The sequence below is a fragment of the Symsagittifera roscoffensis genome, chromosome 1 (genome assembly GCF_963678635.1).
Source record: "Symsagittifera roscoffensis chromosome 1, txSymRosc1.1, whole genome shotgun sequence".
NCBI lineage: Eukaryota > Metazoa > Xenacoelomorpha > Acoela > Convolutidae > Symsagittifera > Symsagittifera roscoffensis.
Genome location: NC_087062.1, coordinates 55,395,042 through 55,411,723, shown reverse-complemented (window position 1 = coordinate 55,411,723; position 16,682 = coordinate 55,395,042). Strand labels below are relative to the sequence as shown.

The window sequence follows — 16,682 nt, the reverse complement described above, 5'->3', positions numbered from 1 at the left end:
CAAATTGGCTCCATAGTTACGTTACAAATACAGCTGCATTTTGGGATTTGCGATTTTAGCGTCTTGTGGGTTTTTATTTCTCTTGGCATCAGCAGCGCAACGAACATAGTGCATTTACATCCAGCGTTTCTGAGAATTATATTTAGAAAAAGTCTTCGTGGAAAAATGTATTCAGTTATGCAAAACAGTTAATATAACTTAACACTAGCCTATATTGTCTTAAATTTCTGAGAAAATGCCCAGATACCAATATAATACAAAAAATGTAAATACATACAGAATTTTAAGCTAATAAGGACAGGGATGAGTACTGCAAAAAGGTAGCACTAGGGCAGCAGAAAATTTCGGCAAGGTAAGGGATATTTTTAGGAGAATAACTGATGAGAACTTATGGCCATCGGTCTTTTGCTATGTTCTGTGTCTAGCAAGGTAAAACGATTCAACCATGCGCCTAGGCTATTCTAAGAAAAACGAGAAATAAGCTGATAGACAGAGCAGGTTTCTAATAAAGATATACAGAAAAGCGGTTAGGAAATATTTTTTTAAAGTAATCAGAAGGTCAAAAGTATCATAGTAACCGAGGTTACAGTCATGAGTCCCTTCATCATGTATTCCAGTCAGAATCTTTGGAATTTTCTAGATATGGAAATGATAATGATAAAAGAAGATGACAAGTGTTTAAGTCCTTTTTAATTAAAATCGATACGGGTTACGTTTCTTCAATAAGAGCACGCAACTCGACACGAGATAATATAATATACAAGTGTTACAAGTAAAAAACTTCGTCGAAAGTTATTTTGTCCATTATTGTTCCGAGTACGCAAACGGCGTTCGCAATCTGTATTGCCAGGGAGATTCTCTGTTTTAAAAAGCTGCCTGCTCTGGGTTCCTCAGTGCATATGCTTAGGTTCTTACAAAGCTTGCTCAAAAAAACTTCTGTGCTGGGGCCGGCCGCGCCCTGAATTTCAAAAGCTAGCGGTTGAAAAAGATATCGATCATTTACAAGATCTTTATACTTGTCAATTTTTCGCTCTTCCGCTTCAGCATATTTTTGATCCTAATCGAAGTCCTATCGCAGTTCTGAGTTGTTGGTTCGACAGTTTTAACCTTAAATTTTTGCACGGGATGACGTTCAACCATTGGGAGCCAAATCTATCTTGGAACGCGTTGAACCTTTTTACGTCCGTTGGTTCGAGTCGTAAAATCAAGTCTGCAATTTCGCTGTCAAAAATTGGCTCCGTCCAATTTTTTTGGATTTCATTTTCCGGAGCCATTTCAATTTTTCCAAGGTCAAACCACCATTTAAGCGCATCATCATAGGTTCCATCCACATGCTCCAAACCAAAGATTTCGATCAAGGCATCTTTTGCTCCTACTGCTGAGGCTAAGAAAGCGGGTAAAGCGAGTAGACGAGCGGAAGAAACGCTCAAGCCACCTTTGGCTGCCGGGAGAACTGCTTGTAAAAACTGGTTATTATCCATTTTCACGTTAGTGACCTTGCATAACGAATTTCTTAGTATTTTATCGTAGCGTTCCAAAAAACAGGGGCTCTTACGCAAAAAACATAGGAGTTTTGGCATGCTAAAGCAATTTTTCAGGAGGTAAAAACCATAATGGGCGTCTAGTTTGTCAATGACATCCGAGATTTTTTCAAGCTCCTTAATTTTTTCGTTGAGCAATTCTTTTAGGCAAAGCTCGCCGATTGGAGATCCTAAAATGAGGAGTTCTTCTTTTGTTTTTTCTTATTTTGGGGCATATTTTTCGAAATTGTAATAAAATTAAATTATACTGTGTACTAGTAGTCGGTCCCAAAAAACAAAGTTGGAAAGGACATTATCGCTTTGTATAGGTCGAAATCGGTTACGAAAAAACTATCCAACTTTTCTGGATTTGGAGCTGCAAATTTGGCTCGCTGTGGGTGCTTAGACAACAATTTTTGATAGTTATCAGTTGAAAAAGGAGCTATTTTGTCATCCGAAGCAGCAAGCTTTATTCCTCCCTTTACATTTCCTTCATCGAGCTTACTACTTATTAACTTTATTCTCTGCTCGAGATCACTCAGAGGCGGGCTTGAAACTTGGGGATGGGGTTTTGGAAGTGACACGTCATTTGCTCGAATTTTTTTATTTATCAAAGAGCTCGCGCTTGTGGTCTGTTTGCGTCCACTTCTTTTCGGTTGCTCCAAAAAAAAACAAGAACGACGTTAAAAAAATTAGCCGTTTTGTAACATCTTCTTCATTGTAGACGATGTTATTTATTTTGTCCGATAGACGTTCCGCCAAGGGAACACTCGAGACTTTTGGTACTCTCTTGAGTACTCGGACATTTGAGATGGCTGTATTAACATAATTGTCTAGCACTAAATCAATACCTATTGTTGCTTTATTAACAGATTTTACATCAACGCATAAAATACACTGAAACCATTGGGTTTTCTTAGAGTCGCTAAGAGAAATATTTACACAACTGATATGATACCAACTAGAACAACAATCACATCTAATCCAATTTATCAGTCCAGAAGGTTTTAAGCAATCTTTGCTTGTACACTCTTTGTTGTTTTTCCTCATCTTGACGCAGCATGTAGTTAAAAAAAAGATTTTGACTGGACTTTAGGGGACTGAACTAACCCATGATAAGTGGTTAGTGGGAATTTTACAAATCAGCAAATAAAAAAAAGACAACTAAATTAATTTAAATTTTAAAATCGAATTATAAAAATCAAAAACAAGGAACAATCTCACCCGAGCTCAGTAGGTCCAGCGGCGCACCACCAGACTCCTCAAGCCAGTTCCAGTTTCCCACCTCCCCACAGAAAGCCACTTGACAGACCTGTCTCTAAAATCCCTCAGAGTGCGCTCCACATACAGGCACAAACATCAAACAAAACAAATCTATTTAGCAAGTTTATCACAACAATTAGGCTAAAAGGAAATGATTGAGATAAAAATACCGGGATGGGTGGAGGGTTTTTTGTCTATCGGATCTAACATCCTGTCCCAGACAAACTAAATGAAGTCAGTTTTTTAGCACACATAAACTTGTTAGTCGGAATTAAAGAAATATGACATGCTGGTTAAAATTGAAACGGCCGGAATGTCGTGCACAAAAAAGTACGCCAGTTTCCAAGAGATGTAGGAGTTGAAAAAAATAGGAAATGTTACAAAGAGAACTGGTGGCGATTTTTTTTGGCAAAGTAATCGCGTTTTGCGTCAGAAGAAAATACTCATATGACGCAACACTTTTTGACAAGATCGAGGATGCAAATATTGAGACTAACACTGAAGTGACTAGGAATAAAATAAAGAATATCAATATAGATTCTCCAAAAAAGCATTTTCTGGGATTTGAAAAGCCTGTAAACAAGTTTTCTACTTAAAGAGGCCTCTAACCTCGCCCTTTGAAATAAATCAACTTATTTTTAAAATTGTTGTAATAATTTTTTTACTACAACATAAGAATGACCCGAGACAAACTATTTCTACTCTTTTCTTTCTCATAAAAAATTAAAACCGGAAAGAAACAAGAATAGTCAAAACATCGAGCTCCAAAAGTTTCTTCAGTTACTGAATATTTTTGCCAGAAATGTTTGTCAAAAGGACTTCCATATCGCAATGAACCCTCAAGGTACCTGCAGACGGAGTAAATGAGCTTCAAAAAATCTTTCAATTTTATTAAAACAAAGAACGTAGAAAAAATTCTTTAAAAAATTGTTTCCTCCGCCCAAAAATAACACCGCGACGGAAAATAGGAAAAATCCCATTCGACGAGTGGCTGACAGCAGCTACTTTGCTTCTAAGCGTTTTTCACCGTCCCGACCTAGCCAGTTGTTTTTCGGTCTATTTAAGAGTTAGCCATCGTTTTGCATTTTTTAGTGGCGTTAGAGACGAACTTGTTATGAAAAAGAGGGTCTGAATGTTTTGCAATTTCAAATTTCAAATTTTCGATTCTCAGCAGATGATTTCTGAGTATGCGGCAGCGGCCATTTTGAACAGGAAAAAAAGAGAAGATAAGAGAACAAACGAAGGCGCCGATAAAACAAGCTGAAAAAAGCAAGAGAAAAAACTAGGTCTCTTATCTTGACGATCAGACACGATATGACACTTAGCTGAAGCAGATAAGAAGAAAGGAGGCTTCAGTGGGAGGTCGGAGCGGATCCGTACCCTCCTGTACCACGAGATTGAAGAGAGAACGACGTTATCTCTGAGAGAAAACGGAATTGGAGGCCCGGCGCCCAGAGACTGTGTAAACTATCAAACTTACTATATAGCTGCTGTGATCCCGAAAAAAATTGAAAGAAATCCAATTTTATGTAGTATTTCATAGCATGAGTAGCTAGGAAGAGGAAAAAGTCAATCCAGCTCCAAAGGATTTAGTATATAACTGTCACTAAAAACATAGTAAATAATGGATTTCGATTCTTGTTTTTATTGGTAATCACGTAGCCTGGGGATCCGAGATCCAGCTGCGTGGTTTATTTTCGCAAGTAAACGAAAGCTGATCAAAAATAGTTTGACTGATGGCATAAAAATGTTAACTTTTCTCTTAGCCCTAAGCAGACCAGAAAACTAACTGGCTAGGTCCAGACGGTGAAAACCGAGTAGAATTAGGGTAACTGACGCCTACCAGTCGTCAATAGGTACTTTTTCTACGCTCCGTCATTGTGTAATGTTTGGGCGAATGTTACATTTCTTACATACGTCATTTCCTGTTTTCTCTAATTGGGAGGATTTGGATCAGTACTTAATATTCCACCTGACTTTCCGGCTCCATTCGATCTCGCGGTTAAGCTTCCTATCGCTTCCACGTGTTGAGTCCGGAGGCTCCGATTCATTGTAGTCTGTTTCCTCCTTTTTCGTTTCTTTTCGCTTTTCACGCGTCCGTTTTTCGTGTGGTGATCGGCTGTTGTGTGTTTGGTACGTGTTGCAATGAAAATGGCCGTTTTGTATTTCTCAGAAATATTCTGGCTCCAATCGAAAATTTATAAACTAAATTTCCAGAATAACACTGGATGAATTGCACTATCAATGCATAAGTTGATATCATTATTTACTTTAAAAAATGCACAAGAGCCGATTATTCTCAAAGCTATTAAAATCAGCTCAATTACAACAAACTTGTCGAATACGAAGTTGATACGCAACGTTTTGAGATCTGCATCTCAAGAACAATAAAAGAGAACCGTTACGGTCATTTATAAAAAATAGTAGAACTCATTTTATGTCAAAAAAATTTAGCCAGAAAACCACACTCCTGAATTTCGTGCGACACTCGCCGCATATATTCGTAGAAAAAATAGTCTTGTCAAAATTGCAAAGAAAATCTATATAAAATAAATAAAATAAAGAAAATCTATAATAAAATAAAGCACTGAAAAATAAATCTGAAACCATGCACTCATAAAACAGATGTTGAAGCTAAATTTTCCTAATAATCTTATAAAACATTTGTTTTCCCAAAAATAATAAGACAGCTACCAAAAAAGTAAAAATTAAACACCCGGCAAGTAAGCCGACCAAAATTGAGACGAAATCAATAAAGCCGACAAAAAATCAGTACAAATCTGAAAATTTATTAAGATATAGCCCCGCTATCGCTGCAGTAGCTCTAGACCAGCTGTTCAACTATTGCTGTTAAATTATAACTGTTAATTGTTCAACTTGGGTAGAAATAGAGATCTTGAATTTGGAGATTCGATCCTGTGAACAAAGTTGGGTTCCTGAGAAAAGCAAGTATGACAGATGGGTCCTGCACTTTTTGAGAAAAGTTTTAAAACAATTAATTTTCTGAACCTATTTCAAATTTTTGAACCTGTTTCCGAACATTTTAAGCTCAAAAAATTCTCTATAGGGACCCAGCTATCATCCTTGTACCCAGAGTTATTTACGGGCAAGAGTAAAAATAGGTTCAGTGTTTTGTTTTAGAAAAATGTAACAGTAAATAAACAAGTGGTTACCCTGATTCCGATAATTTCATGCTCCTAACCGACTCTAAGTTTTTGGTACGCTACATTTCAGATATTTATTGGGGCTAGCTTTGAACACAGAGTGAGTTGACCAAATCATGGAGGCTCTGGCAATTTACGACTTCAATGCTACTGCTGACGACGAATTGAGTTTCAAAAGAGGCGAGACTTTGCTTGTATTACAAACAGATCGTGATGCAAATTGGTTCAATGCAGAACTGAGAAGTAGGACAGGTTTTGTACCAAAAAACTACATTCAAATGAAAGAGTGTCCGTGGTATCAAGGTAAGATAACACGTGCCAACGCAGAACAACAGTTACTGAAGCAACCTCATGACGGCGCCTTCCTGATCCGAGACTCGGAAACTGACAGCATGGCTGGCAGTTTTTCCTTGTCAGTCAAATTTATGGACAGTGTGCAACACTTCAAAATTTTGCGAAAAGAGGACGAAGTTACTAAAAAGATGGTGTTTCACATTTGGGTTCAAGGCTTCCTTTCTTTAAACCTCCTCGTAGACAATTACCGAAGTATATCGATCAGCAGAAGTCATCGGATAGTGCTGACAGATATGGTGCAGCTCATCGGCAAAGCTAGAGCATGCTACGATTTCACCAGGCAAGAGGACGGAGAACTCCAGTTCAACAAAGGAGATGTCATTGACCTTCTGGACACAAGCAACTCCCAATGGTGGAAAGGACAACTGAACGGAGAATCTGGCTATTTCCCTGCTACTTTTGTGCAGATTTTATGAAGTTTTGGTAAACTAACCTTATAAAGTAAAAGTTGAAATTGGCGGCTTCAATTGCGATAAATTGTTTAAAATAAAAATGACAAATACAGTTAAGCAGTGGAAGTAGAACGTGTTAGTTTTTCATGCAACCTAAATTTATAAATTTTTATAGTTTCAAATTTAATTTTTAAACTACTTTCACTTCAAATATGGTCACCTTGAGGTGCTTCATTTTCTTTCTTTTTCATTTACAATATAAAATTTATTTTGCATTTTGATAGTTTGTTCAGAACCCACCTTAAAACATGTGCTGTATTGGCTCGAAGTGAAACTTTTTTATGTTTTTAAAATCAATGTACGTCATTAAGTATATATTAGCAAATCATGCAGCTATTATGCAACCTGTTTAATAAGGGTGTAAAGTGTTTTGGCATCGTTCCGTTTGTGGATTATCCGAATTGAAAGCAGCAAAAATAGAGCACAACCTCTTCAAGAAGTTAGGCCAACCTCAAGTAGTTAGTATCCCCATTACCCATGCCAAAGACACACAAGTGATCGTGTGCAACCTAGCAATTTAATAACGGAGCACCGAAGTTGAACGAAGAGCCCACACTGCCCGACCTACGCCCACAAAAGACAGAAAGAACTAAGTCAGACCAACTCCTTATACAAAACTTTTAGTTTCTATTTTCAAGCTGCTTGTATTGTTGTTTAACTTAAACCTGTAATCTAAGCTGTTTGATTTTTACTGTAACCTTGTTCAAACAGTTGTTTCTATAATTATTCTTCTGACCCGAAAACATGAAAATAAGTTAAGTTCGTGGAATTGAAGAATGAATATCCAGATTCTTTTAGTTCACCGTACATCACACTTAACTCAATGTGTCAGAAGACATTTGCATAAATATTTCCATCTATTTTGACGACTAGATTGTAGATAACAAAGATAAAGCCCACTCTGCTCCTTTGAAATTTACAGAACAAAAAAGAAGCTATTCTGAAATTGAAGTGGAAGAAATGGGCAGTTGAGGTTATAATAATATTCAGATTTATAGTGGACTCTTCGTCGATTTTTTCTACAAAGGGACTGAACGAGCTATTGAGCTCTGGTTTATGACAAAGAGTTAATTCATTTTGTTTTGTTTGTTTCAATGCCTTAAGAATATTTATGCAATGCTAAGCAATATGTCATTAACGAATGAAACTAAATTTATATTAAAAGACATAGTTTTCCATGTTCCTGGTGCCAGTATAACGGTGGCACTGAACCGAGAGGGTATCAACCATAAGGTGAGAGGCTTAAAGCAATTTTTACAAAAGATAAAATAGCTAGCTGTTATGCTTGTACTATAACAACAGACCACTTTTTTCGTTCGTAAGTCGCACATTTTCTAGTGCAATTTTTTTTGTGGCAAATTTACATAAGACTGCGGTATATGCCAAAAACGAAGAGATTAATGCAGGCTATGGAATTCAAGTCCCTCTTCAGTGAGAGGTCAGGGTCCTAATGGTTGACGATTACAAACAATTGAAAAACGAGCCGATAAATTTTGTAATGACAAGCTGGTGGTTAATAATACATACCTAGTTAATCAGTCCAATCTGCGTGCGACTCAAAAGAGCTAATAAAGTTATAAAAAGGCATGGAGATGTTTCTAGTAGTGTAGTATTATTGTTCCGACTTTCGATACGAAAGTAACGGAATATTTGTGCTCGGGGTGGGTTTTTTTTTCTTCAGACAAATTTCGACTTTTTAACTAGCCATTTTTGATGGAATTTTTTTTATATCATTCGAAAGCCATTGTTGTCCTGAGCTTAAATTTGAAAAGATTTTTTACCTGTGATCATTTTGCGTAAAGTTATGAGGGTTTAAAGATTGCCATTTTGACCAATTTGGGACAATTAACGCGCGATATAATTCGCGCTATTAACGCGTAAGCGGAGATTTAATCCGTCTTATAAATCGTTCCAAATTGGTTGGACAAAGCTTATTTGCCATAATTGATTTGTTACAAGGAACGAAATCTATCTTTTTGTACTTTATATGGCGTGTGGGGGGATAATTTTCATAAAAAATTTCAAATTAAAAAATAGTTTTTTTTTTAATTTTATTTTATTTCATTTAATTTTTTATGTTATTACATCTGCTCCATAAACCTTAAAGGGCAGTCGGAACATTCAGGGCTTTGCCCTGATACAAGCAGTCTTGTTGATATTTTCGTTTGAGTATGGTCATCTATGAAATGTTTCTACAATTTAGCCACTTTCAATTAGCCACTAGAAATGACGAAGAGGTTGATAATGTTTCCTCATCCCAATCGAAATGTCGGCCATCATCCACTCTTCTTGAAAAATGAACATGCCAATTTTTTGCGTTTACGAGGTGGTCATTTTTTCCGAACCTAACTTGCATAACTAAATGCTCTGCAAAATGGCTTTATAAATTTGGAGTTATAAATGTTGCCCATGTGTTTTATCCGCTTGTTTTGCCGCTATATTGATGACTGGTGTTTGGAAAACAGCAAGAGTATATAGCACATTTGTCGAGAGACTAGATTCTAAATGTGTGGGTCGGAGATACGGATCCGCACAGTAGTCAATCCATTGGTGTATTTTTTTTTCAACGGAAGTCGTATTTCTTTATGTTAAGTCTAGCACAGTATTTTCGTATAATCCAGCGCTAAATTACAAAAGCTACTGAAATAGTAATGCCAGCTGTTGTAATTGCTCGAAATGTGAGAAAAACTCATTGATTGATTTTCATTTTAAAGGCAGTTGAAAAGTGCAAACTTGGGAAAATAAATACGCACCATTTACCAGTTTCATATTAACGAGTAACAAATTCGGCTCAGAAAACAGTTCAAATGAACTTGATTAAGATGAGCTGTTTGGCCTTATTAAGAATTTAGTTGGCTAAAACTTCACTTTTCTATATAAAAATGGGTAGGGATAATTGAGTTAACAAAAAAGTTAATTTGAGGTTTTAAAGCTTCGATTTTATTTTATTTCTATCGTGTATACAAAAAAGTATACCAAAGCGTTAATTTGAGGTTTTATAGCTCCGCGTTTTTATCGTACCTGTGAAATGCCCCTGTATAGACTGATATAGCGTAGTTTTTTTTCGGAGTACTTCACGATGCGGTAATCTACCATGTCGTAGTCGGGATCTTTTTTGCGCGACCTCGAGTACCCCATGGAAAGCCGACGGTGGTTCGAAAATTGCGGCTTCACAGCTCTTGTTAAAAATTCAGCTACCAAAATCATTTGAAAACGTATCTGAATATCGCGATAATTCGCTCTGAATGGCAATATCTGCATATTAATTTTGGACTAGAAAAACCATCTCCAGTACATAACTTCATTTAAAAATTTAAAATCAAGCTAGAGATAAGCAAGCGTTATCAAATTGGAATATACTGGACTTTTTGTTGAGGCGTAAATCCGCACATATGGCGTAGAAGTAATGCACATACCTGCGAAGACCGTGATTCATATCCGGCCAGGACATGTTTAAGAGTCGTTAACGTAGTGAAGAATCTTATATAGGTCGCGATTGTTTTTTTTTTATAGCACTTCTGTTTTTTTTTCTATATACCTGGTTATTTTTTGCTCCGTTGCATTGCTTTTGTACCTGGTTTATTGGTGGCTATAGTTGCATTGCTTTTGTACCTGGTTTATTGGTGGCTAAATGTTGCCCTTTTCGCTAAAGTTTTCATTGTTCTTGAGATTTAGTTACCAATTTTCAAAAAATGTTACCAAAGGATAGACCGGCTGTGTAGAGTTCGATCAGGTGAGTAGAGTAGACCCTGTGTAGTGAGTTATTCCATGACTGTTTTTCAAAAATGTTGACCGTTTTCTGAGATGAAAAATTCAATTGAAAGAACAGGTTGCGATAATTGTTCCCGCAGAAGTGACAACTCCTTTTTTTAAGAGAAAGGTTATCTCCGCGGGAAAATTGATTATCTCAATTTTTTTACTCATCACTCATTTTAGTAGAGAAACAATTAAGGTTTTGGGCAAAGTCCAATTTTTGAAATCACACTTTCGTGCCGCTTCATTATAGCAAATTCAATATGAAACACGTACCTCCGTTTTTAGTTGGCCCCTGATTTTTTTTTATCGAAAAAATTTAAGTTCACCTAATTTTTTTCAACATTCAAATTTTTTTCGATCTAAGTTTTTTTTATAATTGTGTTGCATCGCAAGTGATGCGCGAAGCTCTTCTTCGCCTCTGTGTTAATTCAAATTTCTTAGCGTTCGCGACCCAGTTAGCATGGAGGTTAGAATCTTACAAAGACCTGTTTTTTTTCAAACGGCCAATTTTTCGTCTGAAACATCTTAGAATCGTTTTTTTTTCGCTGCGCGAATTTTTCTTTAATGTTGCTATTAATGTTGATTAATTCCTGCATTTCGTAGTTTTACTTACCTTGATTTCATATTTCCTTTTTTTGCTTTTAATTTGTATTTCGGCCTACTGTTTATCTACTTAGTGACCGTATTTTGCGCCGTTTCGAGGGATATGCATTTTTTACGTTCCTTTTCCCTTTTTTTAAGTTCGTTTTGTATTTTCACCACTCGGTTTATTAATTTTTTTTTCCATTTTTTTGGTTTGATAGGTTTCTGCTTGTTTTTTTTTATATCGGCTTAGCAGCCTCTTTTTGCATCGTTTGATGCGCGTAAAAAGGTTTTGTGTCTGTGTGGGCTTTGAAAGGGAGGGAACGCAAACGTTTTTCATAGTTTTTGAATTTTAAATAAGAGGCTGGAAGAGTTTCTGCTCAGGTATTTTCGGCTTCGTCGCCGCCTGGTTAATTTTGTTCCGCTGCTGATTTTGCATTCTATTTCGGCATTTTTTTTTCACTACTATATTAATTCATTTTGATAGATCTAGTTGTATCGCAAGTGGTGAGAAGCTCAGCTTCGCGCGGTCCTTGGTTCTAAATTTTTAATAAGGTAGTTTTTGAGTATCTACTAGGATCAATGTGTGAGAACTTTGTAGTCAGTTTTTTTTTTACTTTTTCCTAGTAATTTTTTCAGCTTGATTAAAAAAAATGAAATGCTTCTTTTTTTCCAATATCTTGTAAGGCTAGGTTTTGAATTGTATCGCAAGTGGTTTAAGCTTCTGTGTAAAATTTGTATTTTTACTTTACTTTTTGTACTTCCAAGTTCGAGTCAGTTTTTCTAATGTTTCCTTGCGTTCAATGATTGTTTTCCAACTGGCTGCTTAGCTTTTTCTGTAAACATGAATTTTTCTGCGTGACATATAATCATTTCTGAACTTTTATTTGTCGATGTTTTTTCGGCTCAGTTGCACTGCACAGAATTGGCGTACGCTTTGAGAACTTTTTTAATAGCTGAAAATGTTTTTAAGATATATGCAATGAATGAGTTTCAAATATAGCAGAAATTTTTCTTAGAGGTTTTTTGAAATTGTTTTTTTTAATCACAGTTTTTGAAAGATTTTCAGATTTTTATCTCTTTTTGAATTCCTCTTTGATTCAAAAGAAAACATCATATATGGCCTTCTCTTAACTTTTTGAAAATTTGATTATTTGTGGTTGCAATTATTATTATTTCAGGTTAAATATTTATTTGGTAAATTTTTGGGATCTTCATCCCTATCATTAGCATAATTTCTGAGAGAGCTCGAAAAAATCAGTTTGGGTAACCAAAAAAAAAGATGAAAACTTTCAAACTTCGATGAATTCTTCATCATCCTCTCCCTTCCGGATACTATGTCTAAAAATTACTCAAAACGATTCTTGCTCTCAAAACGATATTTTTTGCTGTATTTTGAGCGTAGTAGTGAATATCTAGTCTTTTTCCATGTTGTTTTTCTTCAAACTTTTTATTTTTTTAAATTTTACTTCTGTTTTTACTGAGACATTTTTCACAATTTAATACCGATGAGGTCAAAATTAAACACCGAGGTAAAGAGGAGCTTCGCACTACTTGCGAAACTTACTTGCGAAAGTTAAAAAATATGCGCTATAATTACAGGTTAAAAACAGCCTGATATTACACAAAAAAAAATACTTCACCAACATAAACCAAAACGAGTGAAACAATTTTAAGGGAACATTTTTTACGCCGTAGTGCTGGCCTTTTAAAGTGTATGTGTATGTAATCAAACAAATATAATTACCAGCACTGTGGTATAAAATTTGTTCGGGCTAGGTTCTTTCATAAAAGTTTCATTTGTTTTGGTTTATGTAAGCCAAGTGATTTTTGTTTGTTTTAGGTTTTGTTTTTTTAGGTCAAGCGATGTTTTAAATAGTAAAAAAAATTACTAACTAAATTGTACAGTTGTTCATCACATCCCACCCTCTCTCCTAACAATTAGTAACGGGCTATCAGTTTTTTTTGCCACCTGTCTGTTTTTCTTGCAAGCTTTGAATTTGCTTTCAAGGCTTCGATTAAAAACTAAAAAAAAAGCGCTCAATTAAAAAAGGCAATTTCAAACTGGTTGAAACCAAAAATAGTTGCAACATCAGTCCGATTTGATACTCAAACAATCTTCATGGCACCAGAGACAGGAAAATCATTTTGATTTACACGGCAGCTAAGGAGAAACAGATACGTCAAAAACGGTTAGAACCTGCCGTATAATTTCAACCTGCCGGCAAAATTTTTAGATTATAACGATGAAATAATCATGATTTAAATAGCTGTACAACTCGGTCTGAGATTGACAGACGGGGAATTGAAAAAAAAAATACTCGGAATTTGTAATAACTGCGCAGAAAATCAAAATTAAACTTTAAAACGAAACGTTTAAGACTGAAACAAAAAATTGTGTGTAAGGTTGCTAACATAGGCAAAACATTTTTCGCGAATAATTTTTCATGTTGCACATGGAGTGAAGTCTTTTAGACCCACGCAAGGCAAGGTAGTTCTTACCTGTAGGTTCGTCTTGGTTTCACTAAGTATTTGTTTCAATCGGATACACTTTTACAAAGCTTTTCGTAAAAGCTGTCAATTAGAGTTTTGGCATGCACGCAGGAGTTCGGTGTTATTTCGTTGCTACTTGGCTGAAAATTCGTTGCTTCTTGTTTTCAATTTTTTCTGCTTTGCGTCACAGAAAATCTGTGTTTCCAAATTTTTTCTCCCGGTTTTTCCAGACATTTTTTTCTCCAGACATCTCATTTTTGTACACAGAGGCAAAGCTGCGCTTCGCAAACACTAGCCAGTGCAATGAGAAAAAGTGCGATGTATAGATTATAACTCTCACACACTAACCACTCGCAGACAATTAATAAATCAGAGACACTAGTCACAAATAAAGCAGAGAACAGATGCTAAGAAATTTCCTATGCTACAGATCGTTATTATGGGGAAAGTGCTATCAAATGAAAAAAAAAACACTTTTTTTCAACTTTTTATTTTGCCAGTTGGGTTCGAAAAAAAAGAAGGATCGTACTAAAACGCGAACACTTGCAAGCTAGTGTAAACAAGTCATGTGTCGGAGATTTTTTTCACCTTTTGGAAAATTTTGTTGCCCTGAGCACAAATTTGAAAAGATATTGTACCTGTGTTTTTTGGGCTGTGTAATGTAGATTTAAAGAATGCCATTTTGCACTATTATGCTCTTTTAACGTTTATGCGGATAATCAAATTAAATTCTCAACCTTGTAGTTTCGTACTGGGAAGGTGCTCTTACGAGCTGCAAGTTGCAAATCTTGCGTCCAATAGCGACTGCTCAAATGCTCTTAGCTTCCGAAATGTGACGTTTTTTTTATAAATTGTTCAATGAGTTAAGTTATTAATAATTTTACAACATTTGAATATTTACATCTTTTTTTTGAGGTTATTCCATTGTACTTCCAGGAGCTGCAATTTTTGCCTTCAAATATGGCGGTACAAATCCTTGTAGTTTTCGAGATATGACTTTTTTAAGGATTTTTTCAAAAAAAATTCGAGAAAACATATACTGTTTTTTCAAATTTTGAAGTCTCAAACCAGTAGTTGGGGGCTTTCGAAGTACTCGCAAGGTTTGCAAAGCTTGCTTCTAAGTGTGACTGCTCGAATCTTTAATTTTCCAGATCTGACGTTCTTCTGCGATTTTTTGAAAAATACCAGAGAAAATTAAAATTTTTTATTTTTTTTTCTTAAATTTTAAACTTCTAACCCTGTAGTTGAGAGCTGTCAGTGTACTCTCATGGGTTGTGAATCTTGCCTCCAAATATGACTGCTCAGTTATTTGTATTTTTTGAGATATGGCGTTTTTTATCGTTTTTTTAAAAAAAATTTGCAGAAAATTTAAATTTAGTTTTTTAAAAATCTGAAATTCCTAAGCTTGTAGTGGGGGCTTTCTGAGTACTCTCAGAGGTTGCGAATCTTGCCTCCAAATATGACTGTTCAATTTTTTTGTTTGAGATATGACGTTTTTTATAGTTTTTTCGAAAAGTTTTTTTTAGAAAGTGTAAGTTTGAAGTTTCTCAAAGTTTGAAATTACCAACGCTGTAGTTGGGTACTGCGAGTGTATTCCCAAGAATTGCAAATTTTGCTTTTCAATGCGGCTGCTTATGTGCTTTTAGTTTCCGAGATGTGATATTTTTGATGTCATTTTAAAATGTTTCGAAGAACTTCACAGAATTTTATGGTTTTTCAAGATTTAAGTTAAAAAACTTGAATAAAGTTTTTTTAAACAAATTTTGAAATAACCATTCCTGTAATTGGGTGCTGCCAGAGTACACTCAAAGGATGCAGATCTTATTTCCAATATCTGCGGTTTTATAATTGGTTAAAAACTCGAAGCACCGGAGGTGCCTTACACGCTAGTATTTTTTAAAACCATTTCAAAGATATTGTTGCTCTGAGCTCAAATGTCAAAAGATATTTTACCTGCGATCATTCTTGGTAGTGTTATGTAGACTTAAAGAATGCCGATTTGCTCAATTTTGAGCTATTAACGCTTCAGCGGAAAATCAATGCCTCTTCGAATTTGCTTAATCAATCCCTCTTCGAATTTCCCTCTGCCAATTTGCTTAATTTTGCGCTATTAACGCTTAAGCAGAAAATCAATCCCTCTTCGAAAATCAATCCCCCTTTTTGAATTTATAAATTTTTTTAGCTTTTAGTTTTTAAAGCATTTGGAGTGATAATTTAAAAAAATTCAACAAGTTTCATCAAACTTTAAAAAAAAACACTTTTCGAAATCCACATTTCTAATTTCGAAATCCACATTTTTCTGCGAAAAATAGGTCGTGGCAGCTGAAGCAGAGAAAATTACTTTACCAAAACCGGGTTTTTCGATAGAACAGTTAAGGTAAAAAAAGACGGAGTAGTTTTTGAGTGAAAGCAAAAAGTTTCCAAAAGCGGTCAAAGTTTAAAAAATATGACCTTTTAGAAGGCCATAAATTTTTCTGAAACTAATAGGGCGTAGTCGCTTTTGCAAAAAAGATTCGATAAAATTGTTTTGACTAAACTCTGAATATTAGATTTGGTGGGATAGTCATCAAGAAAAGTCAAAAAATTTTGCAAAAACGGTCAACAAATCGAAGTTAGGATTTCTTCAAAAAACATTTTTCCCAGAAGATTCACCAAACCTGTTATTTCGATTAAACCCAAAAACTCAAATTTCGAGAAAACCTAAAATGTTGAGATGATCGTTTTCGAGAAAAATTGAATAGTTTCAAAAAACAGTAAAAACAATTGATTTTTCTGAGGTTCATAGATTTTTATTTGAAAAATTAGGCGTAGCTGATTGCGCAGGGCCACTTTTCACAACCCTATATTTCGATTGAACCCAATATTTGAGATCTGGGAGGTTAATTTTAGAGAAGACAAAAATTTTTTAAAGGTGGTCAAAAAATCAAAACTTTGATTTTTCTGAGAGCCATTACTTTGTGCATTAAAAAATAGGGCGTAGCCACTTATGCATGGGGAGTTCTTTGAATGACCGCAAAATCTCCAATTTGGGCGAATAGTTTTTGAGAGAACAAAAGAGCAATAGTTTTGGTTCAAATATTCGCACTACAAGCTTTTTT

The 16,682-nt window shown here is 35.3% G+C and overlaps 1 protein-coding gene across 1 annotated transcript; it reads left to right on the top strand.

Moving 5' to 3' along the window:
* Positions 1-6,021: 6,021 nt before the first annotated feature.
* On the top strand, positions 6,022-7,921 carry LOC134856816 (growth factor receptor-bound protein 2-like). The gene has a single exon (XM_063873097.1). It carries the CDS (start codon positions 6,064-6,066, stop codon positions 6,715-6,717), a length of 654 nt encoding a protein of 217 aa, XP_063729167.1. The 5' UTR covers positions 6,022-6,063; the 3' UTR covers positions 6,718-7,921.
* The last annotated feature ends 8,761 nt before the right edge of the window (positions 7,922-16,682 follow it).